Genomic DNA, 14404 nt, shown 5'->3' with positions numbered 1-14404 from the left:
GCAGTATCGGAGCATCGAACTACAAGCTGGGGATAGAGTTCATGAAAGACCTGCTTGCTGAGGCTGACATTGACAACGGCAATGTCAGGGTCGGAGTCGTCATCTTCAGTAGTGCAGATACAATCCAGTTCCACTTGGACAAGTACAAAACCAAAGCTGAACTGTTTCAAGCCATCTCCGCCATCCCTTATATCACAGGCTACACCAACACTGCTGATGGTCTAAGAACAATGAGAACCACAATGTTCTCTCCAGAGCACGGAGATCGTCCCAATGTCACCAACATTGCTGTGGTCATCACAGATGGTCAGTCTAACACCAACAGTGAAAGGACAATCCCAGAGGCTGAGGCTGCCAAAGCCCAAGGCATTCAGATCTATGCTATTGGTGTTGGCGCAGGCATTACTGAAGAATTAAATAAGATCGCAAGCACGCCCGTTGATGATTTTAGATTTGAAGTTGAAAATTATTCTTTACTCAAAAGTCTGAGAGAAAAACTGTTTAGCGCCATATGTAAGTAGTATGAATTCCTACAACATCGAATTAGTACATAACAATGTATATTTTCTGTAACGTCTCATTAGTACATTTAAATGTATATTGTTAACGAGTTATACACACTTGTTGCATTGAAAAGGAGAATGTTGGGGAGTGATACCCTCTTGAAAGGATTTCCAAAAGAATAAGCATCCAACTAAAGAAACTAAGCATGAATAATTCAATATCCAACTATACTGACTGTATTTGCTTGTCATAGTAATAAGGGGTTGCATATAAACGACGTCACAACCAAAATATGTAAAACAAAAATTAGGGGGTGGTTACAGTTAAGCCTTCACCACTGTCCTTTTTAAAATATCAATGAATTACACAACAGTAAAGGTAATTAACTTACAGGTAGTTAAATAATGTTTTGACGTGCTATGATGTTTGACCAGGTTTGTACGTGACAGAAGCCCCAACACCTGCACCTACAACACCTAAACCAGTTGTGATCAGTAAGTGAAATGTCCCATCTCACACAGCTCATCTTTCAAAGTATAAAGTAGTTTAATATGCTAAATTTTAATGTTTCTTACTATTGTACTCAGATAGCCGTTTTTAAAAAAAATGTAATTTGCTTATGTTTTGTACTTAAGCATACAGAGAAGTATAAGTTTACGACTGCTAAGCTTTGTTTAGAATTTAGACTAAAGACAAAAATTCATCGATAAATATAAGTAAACTGAAAATATTGGCAATTGTTGATGTATAAAATGTATGTTTTCAATCCACTTTGACTTCTCATCTCACCAGAACGTGTGAACACCAGGTTTGATCTAGTGTTTGTACTTGATGCCACTTCCAGTGTGTCCAAATCTAACTTTGATCTGATGAAAAAATTCATCAAAGATTTCATCTATGAAGACGATATTTACAATGAAAATGTTAGAATTGGTGTTGTCACAAGCAGTAACAGTCATATCCAGTTCCATCTTGACAAGCACATAACTAAGCATGACGTCATCAATGACACAGACGCCATAGCCTATCCACCAAATGACAACACCAACACAGCAGATGCCATTAGAACAATGAGGACAGAGATGTTCACTGAATCAAATGGGGATCGTTTAGAAGTTGATAACATCGCCATAGTACTGACAACTGGTGTTTCCAACAGTCAAAACATTCAGGCAGAATCTGATGCGGCTAGAACACAGGCCATTCATATCTTTGTTGTTGGCATTGGTCTAAGGGACACCACACAGTTGGATGTTATCGCCAATAAACCAGTTGACCAAAATAGATTTACTGTCAATGATTTTACAGATCTTGAGGACCTCAAGGAGAATGTTTTTTCTGCTGTGTGTAAGTTGCTAAGAGCTGTTTTCATTCATTGAATATAAGCTCTCTGTTTCCCTAAAGGTCTTTATTTGAAGTAGAGTTTGTATGTTTCTTGACCTCGGCGTATGAAGGGATGGTGTGGTCAGCACTATGTCCGGCCGCCTTTACTTTCCCCAACGTTAATCTGGTATTCATAAGCATTAGATGGACAGAGGGACGTCTTGCAGTCCGGACCGAGATCCAAACTCCAGACCTTCGGGCTAGTATGTAAACGCACTACCATTCGACCACGCCGTCCCATTAAAAAGTAAACTTACCTTTGGAGCCTGAGGTTCTATGGGCAGGGGAATTAGATTTCACCTGTTTCAGTGACCACGTCATATGAAGGGTTAGTCTCAGATTAATTCAAACATTTCCAATGTAAACAAAAACAAAAACCACTCTAGTTTGAAAGAAAAAAATATCTATATATATAATTCTCTTCATGGAGACCATAGAAAACACAACGCAGCTTAGCCACCACCCTCATCCTCACCTCACGTATACTACGTCGCGGGTCAGCTCGTATATTTTATTACAACTCTGCGCATAATTGATATGATATTTGTTTCTCAAAAGTTAAAACTGTCAAGGAAAAACGAAGTGAAAGAAAAGATTGTCCACCAGAACCTGCTGCCGTGGTACTGGACGTCTGGACCAAACCATCTGGTGAGGGCTATTTCGTCTGCTCACTGTCAGAGTTTCTACCAGAAGGTGTGGACATCTTGTTTACATTGTACGTAGAGGGAGAAGTTGAACATCTCAACAAGAAGATTAATTCATCAGTAAAAGAGGGACTTATTCCATTTACTGACGTCAATCGAGCTTTGTATAACAAAAGGGTAAAAAGTTTAAAAACTGTTTCTGATAAATAATAATAGCAACGTTAAAAATATATGGGAAAGAAAAGTATGTTTCAGAAAGACTTTTTCTACTGTTATTATTTTTTCAGATTTACTTTTCGGCTGTGGTACAAAATGTGACAAGTGGATCAAAGAATTGTCACGAAGAAAGCAGCAATGTTATCACTCCATCCATCATGGTAAGTTGCAGCTGTAGAGAAATATAACTGTTCTTGCTTTAACGAAACGTTTTTAACCATACAAAATACTTTGATTCGAAAATGGAAGGATATGTTTATAAAAAAAGTTTGGTAGTAATAACGCACGAAGTATTTCTTCTGCTCTTTACAAATCAATGTATTTTTTAATACAGTGTCCACAACAAACTACCTTAAGATTAGTTGAAGGTCAAGCTCCTGTAAATCTGGTTTTTAAATTGACTGCACCACCAGAACTTTACTGTACTGTTAGACCAGGAAGTCCGTGTGATGTGGAGGTCGTCATAGAGATTCTTCCAGGCAGTGATGAACTCAAGTAAGATTTACTGTAGGGTGTCATCCATTATTGATCTCACGCTTTTTTAGACCATTTTTAAGATGAGTTTTACCTCCCCTCTCTCCCCCCCCCCCCCGTCACACAATGTCACAAAAAGCTAAACAAGTACATCAGCACTCAAAATTACAATTTTAAATTATATTTCAAATTATAACATGTTGACTGAGGTCAGTCAACATAGAGTATATTATTCAATTTATATTACAATTTACAAAAATAGCGTTGGAAAATAAACGTTAAAGTAGTTATAAATTATAAGACAGATCAGTAATTATAGCGATATTTTTTAAAGTTAAATTAGAAGGGAGCTAACTCAGTATACGACGTTTTCCTGTTATTCCAGTTGTTCTAACACTGAAATCATACCTCAAGTTGTATTTGAAACTAAAAGCTGTGGCCAGAAATTTTCTCATGATGATTGGAAGGATGGAATCATTATTCCCGTGAAGGCAACAATAGACAGAATCATAGATGGGGACAGATATTTAACCATACAAAGCTACATTAAATTCAGTGGTGATGTAAGGCACTATCATAAACGTGATATAAATTAAATTTTAAATGTTTGTAGAATGGGAAACTTATGAATGCTACTTATGTTTTAATAACAGCTAAAAGCTTTATACATCAATGCATCAGTGGTTACAAAAATTCTAGCTTTAACTTACTCGCTTTTGAATGACTTAGAAGTAGATCTACATATATAAATTTATTGTTTCTCTCACCTTGTAGCTAATCCCCCAGGAGAGTTGTGTTGATATACAAGCCACTGTTGTTGATAAGGACAGAACTTATATCTGCTATTCTGTCAATGATCCACATATTTCAACTTTTGATAAAAAGTATTAAATTTCTGGACATGTTTATTTAACATTACGAATACTATTCTATAAATTCTTAATTTAGGCTATGACACAATGCATACATATTACATAGCTATGTTAGTAGCCTAATTGTTTTTTTTATTTTAAATTAGATTCTGGCACTTAATAGTAAGATTTTATTAACAATATTGTGATAGTATTACATTATTATCCTACGTTAAAATTTAATTTTTGACTAACCCTACAATTTTCCCAGTTACTATGACAACCACCTATCAGGTGACTTCATCCTCTACAAACACAAGACACTTCCATATCAGGTGAAAGATGTTATAAAGGATATAAACTTGTATCCTATTTCAATATATACTTATATCTGATAAACATACAGAAAATAAATTAGCATTTTCTTAATTTAAGTGAATTGTAACGTTTACCTATCTACCAGCCAGATAGATGGTGAACGCCCCCGGATTCTTTTTTCGGGGTTATATGCAAATGACTTAAAGCCTAAATGAATGAACGCTAACTCAACAACACACTAGGGCTCGATTTCGATGTCTAGGGAAAACTAGTGATACTATTGAAGTTAACAACTCATTCAATCTGCATACAACCTTTAATAAGCGAACACAGTTGTGGCAGAACACTTAGTTAAACGAGATAAAATATTTAATTTAGAAAATAACAAAACCCAACTTACAAAGCGTAAGAAAAAATACTATCACAGATTTTAACACTGTATAAAAATAGCCACAGGTCACACAACACTGCTATAGCTTCAAGAATCACTTGGCGACAAGTAATATTATACTAGAAGACTAAAACAACTTAAGAAAGCATAGCACACTCAGGACTTAAGTTCTCTCACGTTCAAATGGTCAGAATCTATTGCCGGACAAAATGGACGGCCTGGTCATAATAGACCGCTTGATCAAGGTGGACTGCCTCGTGTCGCGTGTGTGCGATCTAGTTAAAGACTTAGGCCACAGGGGAGGTTATCCTCAACTCCTGTAGCCATTGGTTGGGGTGGTCATCTGATCTGAATCAATCAATCAGATCTTGATGGAAAATTTCTTAGTCTTAGACACCCTTAATAAGACAGTGGAAAAAACCCGGTGGTTGCACCATCAATCCATATAAGGTATTATACAAAGTCAAACCAAAAATAAAACATGACTAGACCTAAGTAGGTCACAGAATTAATTCAGGATTTGATACTTAGTTTCTTGAAAGCCTAGTAGTAATGTAAAAATTATCATTTCACAGCTGACATTTAGTACAAAAAGTGTGGCAATATTGAAAACTGCTTGCAGACTTCTAAACAGTTAAAAAATATTTAAAATTCTATTACAATTAAAAAGATTAAATACACCAGTAAAAATTAAAAAAAAAATAACACATTTTTGATTAAATTGATTAAGTTACAACAGTTAAATCTAAACTAACAGGTTCAGGTAAATTTCGGCCCATGTTCAGCATCACCAGTTGCCACTTGCAACTGTAAAACTGCGATACAGTCAGGGGATGATGTCATTGTATTTAAGTGAGTTTTTATTTTTTATTTTAACATAAATTAAGAATTGCATATTCACTTTTTGCATTTCCTGAACAAATAGTGTGCTGTTTTCAATTTTAAAACTCTTTTGTAAATTTATCATTATTTTACTTACTTATAAGTTATAAATAAAGTTAAACTACGGAAAACATGAAAAATAATTTTATTTATTTATAATGAAAAAATATAGATTTATGCAAAAAAAGATTAATAGCTTGAATAATATATATATTGTTGAAGTTTTTTTATAAAATTGGATGTTAAATAAAGTTTAGTTTTTTTTTTAAGTTTCCGCTCAATTTTAAACCATTTTCAATTAGGCCTCTACACGAAAAAACAAATTACTTTTTAAAAAATTATTTGAATTTTAGTTCTTGCGATGTCAGACAAAACCATCTACGGTCAGATGCTGCAGCTCTGGATGTCCAGATTATTCGCAATGGGGAGTTGACTCCTGGAACTAAGATAAAACAACTTGGTGGAGGTCAACAGTATGATGTAGGCTATGTCAACAATTAAAATCATAATTTAATATTGCTATCTATAAACACTATGATGTTGACTATTATTTGAATTATCAACAATTTAGTTTCATTAGTTATAAACAGTATAATGTAGGCTGTTGTTTGTAATGTTAAAATCATGATTTAATTTCAATAACTATAAACATAATATAATAAAATATGTTCAGGTGATTTACTAGAATAGCACATACTTAATTTATTATATTGTAGCAAATTTGTTTTCTGTGTCTAAAATTATGATTACATTTTGCATTAACCAATGAGCACATGTGTTTCAGGTTCTTCTACCAACAGGAACTGTTGTGTCTGTTATGCCTAGCATGTACACTTTCATGAACATTTTTATTACAGCATCACCATCTGACTTTAATGAGACAGAAGGTGATACACATTTTTATTAAACCACATGATTCTGTGTGTCTGAAAGTCTTACTTAACTAGTCATATTTTAATTATATATATTTTTTGTACATTAAATATAAGTTTCATATTGAATTATGTTAAATTATAAAGCTTGGCTGTGTTTTTATTATTTTACAATCCTGACTGAATAGTTTATCCTAGTAACTGGAAACTAATTTTATCGTCACATATAAAACACAGATGTGATGTGAGATTATTTTCTTGTTATAATATTTTACTAAATGTATTGTTGTCACAGGTCTATGTGGCAATTTTAATGGTAGAACAGATGATGATATGGGCAATTTGGATGAAGACACATTTAACTCACATTGGAGGTTAGTGCCAATAAATGTAATTATTACTTTAAAGTAATTTAGTGTTTTCCCAATCAAATTAATTATAAAAAGTAGAGTAGATGAAATGTTATGAAAAATCAGACAATAAAAAGGAATTAAAAGACAAGATTAAATTGAATCATTTCGACATACATGATTCAGCAAAACCTTGTAACTGTGCCTTTAACAGAGCTAGTACAACTATCTACTGTGGTGTGCCAGCACAACAAGATCCTGAACCAGCAACATACAGTAGCTGTACTCAAGGCTTTACACCCATCTCTAAGCCTGGATTGGATGTTTCTAGATGCTCATCTGATAGTAAATTTAAATATTTTTTCCAGAGTGTTCTAAACTAATGTTAAAAGCAGTTACGTAAACTTAGCATGGATGCAGTGTTTCTTCCAGACTTTTTTCTCTGGGGGGGGGGGGGGGGGGGAGGGGGGGCTCCACCCCCACGAAGAGATGCCTGGAAGAAATCTGCATGGATGTTTCTTGATGTTTATCTCCTATTAAAAAAACATGTTCTTGCACTTTCTTAACATTATAAACAGTACACAAAATAGCTGTCACAAAATGAACCAAATCTTTAGGACTTTATAATTTGTTTTTGGTATTTTATTTCACTATTAGATAATGATATAACAAGTGCTCTTAAGCTTCAATCCAAGACTAGCAACAGTTGTACCCCAGAAGCTTCTAGGAAAAAAAGACAAGTTGCTAACTCTTCTGTTTGGGTGAGTTTTTCTTTTGTCTATTGCATTTTCAAATCTTTTAAATAACACTAAATAAAATTTTGAGGTTTCCAATTCTCTGCCATTTTATGTTAAATAAATATTATAAACCAGTGCCTTCTAATCAAATGGAAATCTATAGGGCCAATGTAGAAATGTTAATTTACAATTAATTGAATTTTGGTTTATGAACTGGTACTAATTTTTGGAATATGCTTGCAGTAGTTTAATGCCTCCCTTTGAGAATATATTTTTTAATATGACCAATAATACATACTTGTGAGCTTAAGCTAAATGGGTCAAATTTGTATAGCCCCCTAATCAGGAATATTTGTTATTGGTAAGCATAGAGAAATGTTTCTTTACCAAACTAATAAAGCTATATGGGTCACTATACCATGACTAGTAGAAAAGAATTTAGTCTGCATTTTATTAATAAACAATTGTTTTTATAAACAAAAAGGAACAAGACAAACTATCGCTGTATTTAAATTTTAAAAATGTATATTTATTATTATTATAGTGAAACAAAATATTTTCTTAGTCTTTAAAAATAATAATTTTAAAAATAATAACAATAATGTTAATAGATTTCAATACAGTAATATTATAAAATGACATTTAGTGTTTCATTTTTTTTTTAAAAAATATGATTTCCTTCTAAGAGCAAAAGTGCAGTTAACTACACATTAGAAGAGGCTGAAAGAAACTGTTCAGATTACTTGAAGAATAGTAGGACAGTCAAAGCCTGCACAAATCAACTTTCAGATGACAGAGTTAAGGAGAGTGTCACCAACTGTGCTTATGATCTGGTGGTAAATAAAAGAAAGCATTTATTTATTCTTTTATACATCAAAACAAAAGTAAAAAAAAGCTTTTTCTTTCATTTTTTATTTCAATTCATTTGCATATTTGCAAATATGTGTTCAAAGTAAATTGTGTACAGAGCACATGCCTGTTTTATTAAATCCTGTGTATAGAGCAGAGTGCTATTTTATTGGGCTGTGTCACATGTTAGTTCCAGAAGTTTAAAATTGTTATAAATTAAAATTTCATCAACAACAGAGCACAGGACTGTTTGATTGGGCTGTGTCCCATGTTAGTTCTAGCAGTTTAAAAAAGTTATCAATTAAAATTTCATCAACAACAGAGCACAGGACTGTTTGATTGGGCTGTGTCACATGTAAGCAACCTGGCAGAGGAGTGTATCACACGAGCTGAACAAAACCAAAGTTCATGGACAGGTGAAGGTGACACACCTGGTGAACCTGTACTTCCTCAAGCCATTGTCACCCAGCTGTGTGTCAGGGACTGTGGGGATAACGGACAATGTCACAACTGTAATATGACTTAAATATTTATTAAATTATGATTAGTAGCCATATAGGTAAATTAAAAAATCAAACATTCAAAATACTGTACTAAAGATAAGAATTCACTTAAATGCAGATTTTATTTTCTTGTAGTTAAATTACAGTATATTGTTTTTTTTAGCTTATTGCAGATGTAAGGACGGCTACTTTGGTGAAAGTTGCCAGTTTGGACCCAACACTGTGCCACTCATTTTTGGAGCAGAGAAAACTTGTAATATTCAAGAATCTTCTTGTGAAACAGTCAGGATAGATGGGGATTTTTTCACATCTTCTGATAATCTTGCTTGCCATATAAACTTTGCTGCGGTAAGAAAAACAAAACAATGTGTTCTGCACTATACCCTGTTGCCTTTAATTTCCTTAAATTAAATCCGGTACCCATCAGAGTTGTTGGGTAAACTCAGAGATGTCCAACAGACTCATGCCATAAGGACATGAAGGAATATTTTAATATATGTTTTGGGAAAATATGTATCTACTCAGTGCTATAGTACTGCAATTATTTTCAGAACATAGCAAATAAAAATAAATGGAATTTTATTCAACTACAGGTGGACACACGTGCAAGAAAAACAGAGAGCAGTGCTGTAGTGAGAGCAGAGTACATCAGCATGTACCAAGTTGGATGTACACTCCCTACACGACGCAGCGCCTACATCACCGTCACAAACGATGGCGTCCGTCAGAGCGAAAATGTTTACCTTCATGTTGTCCACAACTCCAGCTGTCAGACGTGTGTCATCAATGATAACAAAACTGATGTTGACTGTCAAATAATTGTAAGTAGAAAAAAAGCTTCAACAACATTAAAATGTTTCAAATTTCTACAATTTCATCATATATTGACATTTAATTGAATATTTTTAATCTGCCATTTCTTGGTGATAATCTTATTTAATGTTACTATAAAATTTGTGTATTTGAATTATTTTTGCAATAGGCCATGATTAAAATTTCACAATTTTTTTCACTCATTAATTTGAAATTAATTTAAAATACATTTCACGTTTAAAAAAATTATAACTAATTTCTGTTTATAAACACAACATATTTTTAATATTAACAAAATGTGTTATTATGCAAATTCCAAAACCTAGACAAATGTGTGTGTGATAGAAGGACAATGTTACTTACAACAACAAGAAGACAACGGGGACTCATGTAATTTCTGTGATCCTAACAGTAGTAACATTGTGTGGACTAGGAAAACTTGTAAGCATGATACTTTTGACTAGGAACTTGATATATATAACTTATATTATTATTTTAATATTTAATATTACAGTATTGCACTTTTAGTAGATTTAGAAAGCAATTGTAATATTATACGTACACATGTAGATATACTTATTTGTAAAATATAATTTGATTGCATTTTTTAGATTGTGCATTATATATATATATATATATATATATATATATATATATATATATATATATATATATATATATATATATATATATATATATATATATATAAAATATTTCTGTTGTATCAATATTGATAAAACAATGCTAATAATGCACATACTGTTCTTCTGAAAATATCTTCTTGTAATTCAGCATGTGATGAGGGCTTGTCTCAAGGGGCCATTATCGCTATTAGCGTTGTTTGTGCTGTTGTCGGGCTGGTTCTCATCCTGGTCATCACCATAGTGATCTGTAAGAAAAAGAGGTCAGGGCTTTGGTAATTTTTAAACAGGAAAAAAATGTCACATTTTAAATCATACTTTTTAAAAACTTTTTTAATTTTCTAAAATGCTGCGGGTTGTAACATTATTTTGTCATAATTTGTAATCCTGAGATATATTAAAACTTTCTTTGCTGATACCTTAAAAAATTCATAAATCATTATTAGGAACCTAAACTACTTCTATGTGGATTTAGTTATTAACTAGTGTAGTTTTTAAAGGAAATGTTTTAAAACTTAATGAACCAAATTATGATACAAATGTATTTTTTATATTCAACAGAGGAGGGCTATCAGTATAGAATGCTTACCAATCAAATTTCTAAAATACTACAATCTAAATTGTGTACTGGAGTGTAACAGTTGGAACTAATATCAAAATTATTTTCCTTTTATTGATTCTATTTGGATTTGAATTTTTGTAATTTTTTTTATAAATAATCACAGTATATTCAACATCTATAATAAATATAATGTAATAATAACTTTAAATATGCCAAAGTTACATTTGTCTAAATACCCTTTGTATTCGATACCTAGTTAGCTTTAAATAATGTCTTGTCTATAAAAAAGTTTGGTAGGTGATTCAAAATTTTGCTCTCAGAAAGCATTTCTTTTAGTCTCTCTCATTTTTTATTATTATGCCATTCTTCGTGTTATGAGTGATCTGTACACACTTCTTTTTTAATCAAAATACGGTTTTCAACAGATTGTTCGATTAAACTTGTTTAATCCTAAGCTAAAAGGCAAATAAGTAGAAAAAATATCACTTGACTAGATTAGCACTAACCTATCACATCAATGCTGTTAACGTATAGAAGCACTGACCTATCATTAGGATTTCTTTTGGATATTTCTCCTAAGCAACCCCCCCCACCCAACCTTGAACAAAAATTGAAAAAAAAATTATATTGGAAATATATTTAACCTGCTTCTACACCCCACCGCAAACAGGAAGTTTCAAATGCTTCCCCATCCCCCATGGATAAAGTTATTGTGTAACCCGGTATTCGTATGAGCGCCATACACTAGGGACACGGAGTGATACTAAAATCGATTACTAAATCGAACAAGGGGTGTCTTCCAGCGCTACAGCAGTAGTAACGGTTGGTTGTCCCGAGTTACCCAGCGGCTACCTGAGATCAAAGGATCAGTTGATTGCGCGTCCCGCGGAGTCAAGGGTACTACCTGATACAAAGGTCAATCTGCAACAGTGGCGGCTTTCGACACTCCCGGCGTACGGATGACACCAATTACACGAATATTACACAAAGGGACTCGGTAGGCCTCTACGTTCGATGATTAAACCGAACTGATATGCCTATTGTGTCAGGAGCCATCCAGGTATCGAACTTACATAAACTACTAGAATATATCTCAATGAACATCTTTATCATTTAGAAAGTTAAAATGTTGAAAAAAAAACAACCAGATCTAAATCCATCACGTGAAATGTTTTTAAAAATTGTGTTTGATAAGTGGCGTCACAAGGTCGGATGTTACCCTGTGCGATGTTACCATCGTCCACATAAAAAAATGCATTTTCGGTGGGGTGTCACCCCTCTCTCACCAGAGGCGTAGCGAGGGGGGGGGGGGGGCGGGGGGGGGGACATATGTCCCCGGGCGCCGACCTTAGGGGGGGGGCGCGAAATTGAAAGTTTGAGGGGGGGTGCAAATGAAAAGTTCAAGGGGGGGTGCAAATCGAAAGTTTGAGGGGGGGGGGGGTGCAAATGAAAAGTTCAAGGGGGGGGGGGGTGCAAATCGAAAATTTGCTCCCGAGGGGGGCGCCAAATTGAAAGTATGTCCCCGGGCGCCGGGAAGGGTCGCTACGCCTCTGTCTCTCACTAATCTTTTGTTATTAAGCTTGATACAGCTTAGTTTTGTTAGTAAATTCTAAAATGTTTTGTCAAAGTATCAGGCATAAATGTTGTCATCAGATGCATACAGCACCCCTGCCCCCGCCTTGTGTCGCTACTGTGTTTGGTTACAAAAACAACACATTAACTAAAAGCCTGTAACATTTTTACAAAACAATGGGGTAATAGCAGTAGTAGGCCAACATAATAATTTAGTATAAATACATAACCAGGACATATAAAATACAAAATGTACAGAATATTTACATTATTTAAAACTATCAATCGTAAGTAGCAGTTGATCTCTTCGTTCATCTCTATTGTAACTTAACGGCTGACGAAGGGGCCCACTGGTAATTTTTGCATAGGTGCCCGGAAATCCTAGCTACGCCACTGGAAAGATAATGTAAGTATGAGATGTAATATTGTTTTACATTTGAATCCAATGATACAGAGATCCCCCCCCCCGCAAAAATTTTCATCCCACTCCTTCTCTCCCCCACCCCGGACTGGTAAAGGCTGTAGTAGGTAGTCTACGTGATAAGGAATAACGACGATAAATTAGCCTTCATGGCAAAAGCAACCACTTCTGCAAGGCCTACTAACTCATTGTTACTCTATGGCTTCACCTAACAGTTATTCTAACCCTCACCCTAATTCCCTGTTACTCTACCCCTCCCCCTAACTCCATGTTACTCTACCCCTCCCCTTAACTCCCTGTTACTCTACCCCTCCCCTTAACTCCCTATTACTCTACCCCTCCCCTTAACTCCCTGTTACTCTACCCCTCCCCTTAACTCCCTGTTACTCCCCCACCCCCTTTCAATAGTTTTACTTCCTTATAGAGTTTATGTCGTTGTTTGACCGAGCTGGATTTTTCCAGAAAACGAGCCTTTATTGTTTCGTTTTTTCCAACACAAAGTTCGAGTATTAAATTTTTTTTTTAATTGCTCGATACTATCTGTTGAGAGTCCTAGCATTATAAATGATTTTAACTTGATAAAAACTCAAGTGCATTATTATGTGGACCCTGATTATGTAGAGCTTGTGACTGATGTAGTGATATGCGGGAATGGATGATGTGTGAATGGTGTATGGTGGAAGGTGGATTGGGTGAGGTGATGTGTGGAAGTAGTGGATTGATTAGTGGATGTGGTGGAGTGATGTGTGGATGTGGTGCAGTGATATGTGGGAGGGGGTGCGTGGTGTTGTGGGGTGATTATTGGATGTGCTAGGGTGATGTGTGGATGTAGTAGGGTGATGTGTGGATGTGTTAGGGTGATGTGTGGATGTAGTAGGGTGATGTGGGGATGTGTAGATGTGGATGTGGTGGGGTAGTGTATGGATGGGGGGTGGTGTGTGGATGTGGTGTGGTGGTGTGTGGATGTGGTAAGGTGGTGTGTGGATCTGGTGGTGTGGTGTATGGATGTGGTGGAGTGATGTGTGGATGTGGTGGAGTGAGATAGTGAGTAAATTCCACCAAGGTCCGACTACCATACAAATATGTAATTTAAAAAATGTCATGAGTGATAATAGGACGGTTAAAAAGCAACCCAATTAATAACAAAATAAATCTTCATAAGTCACTTAACAAGCACTTCAGTTGTCCTATAATTGGTTATACTTGTTTCTTTGTTGTTACAAGTGCAGTTGATACTTGTGTTAAGTAGAGACAACACGTAAACAACTATTTTAAATTAATACACAAGACACATCATTTGTTTGCTCTATGAGGCTAATGAATGACATTTAGATATCTAGGAAGTACATGAAATAAAGACACAAGACACATCATGTGTTTGCTCTATGAGGCTAATGAATGACATTTAGATATCTAGGAAG

General features: G+C 34.7%; 1 protein-coding gene across 1 annotated transcript; it reads left to right on the top strand.

Annotated features, from left to right (window-relative positions):
• The first annotated feature begins 215 nt into the window (after positions 1-215).
• LOC131947772 (uncharacterized) lies at positions 216-11182 on the top strand. Its single transcript, XM_059309072.1, has 22 exons — positions 216-513; positions 939-998; positions 1297-1851; positions 2446-2708; positions 2819-2908; positions 3082-3242; positions 3607-3784; positions 3996-4105; positions 4344-4407; positions 5539-5633; positions 6017-6143; positions 6448-6550; positions 6831-6909; positions 7100-7230; positions 7543-7646; positions 8309-8458; positions 8794-8983; positions 9138-9322; positions 9568-9795; positions 10114-10228; positions 10580-10691; positions 10990-11182. Exons 1-22 carry the CDS (start codon positions 231-233, stop codon positions 11006-11008), a joined length of 3402 nt encoding a protein of 1133 aa, XP_059165055.1. The 5' UTR covers positions 216-230; the 3' UTR covers positions 11009-11182.
• Positions 11183-14404: the final 3222 nt, after the last annotated feature.

This window comes from Physella acuta, unplaced genomic scaffold, assembly GCF_028476545.2.
Source record: "Physella acuta isolate Inbredline_101_S28 unplaced genomic scaffold, ASM2847654v3 ptg000607l, whole genome shotgun sequence".
In the NCBI taxonomy this organism is placed as follows: Eukaryota; Metazoa; Mollusca; class Gastropoda; family Physidae; genus Physella; species Physella acuta.
Note: the sequence above shows the minus strand (reverse complement) of the source record. Positions and strands in the feature narration are given on the sequence as shown.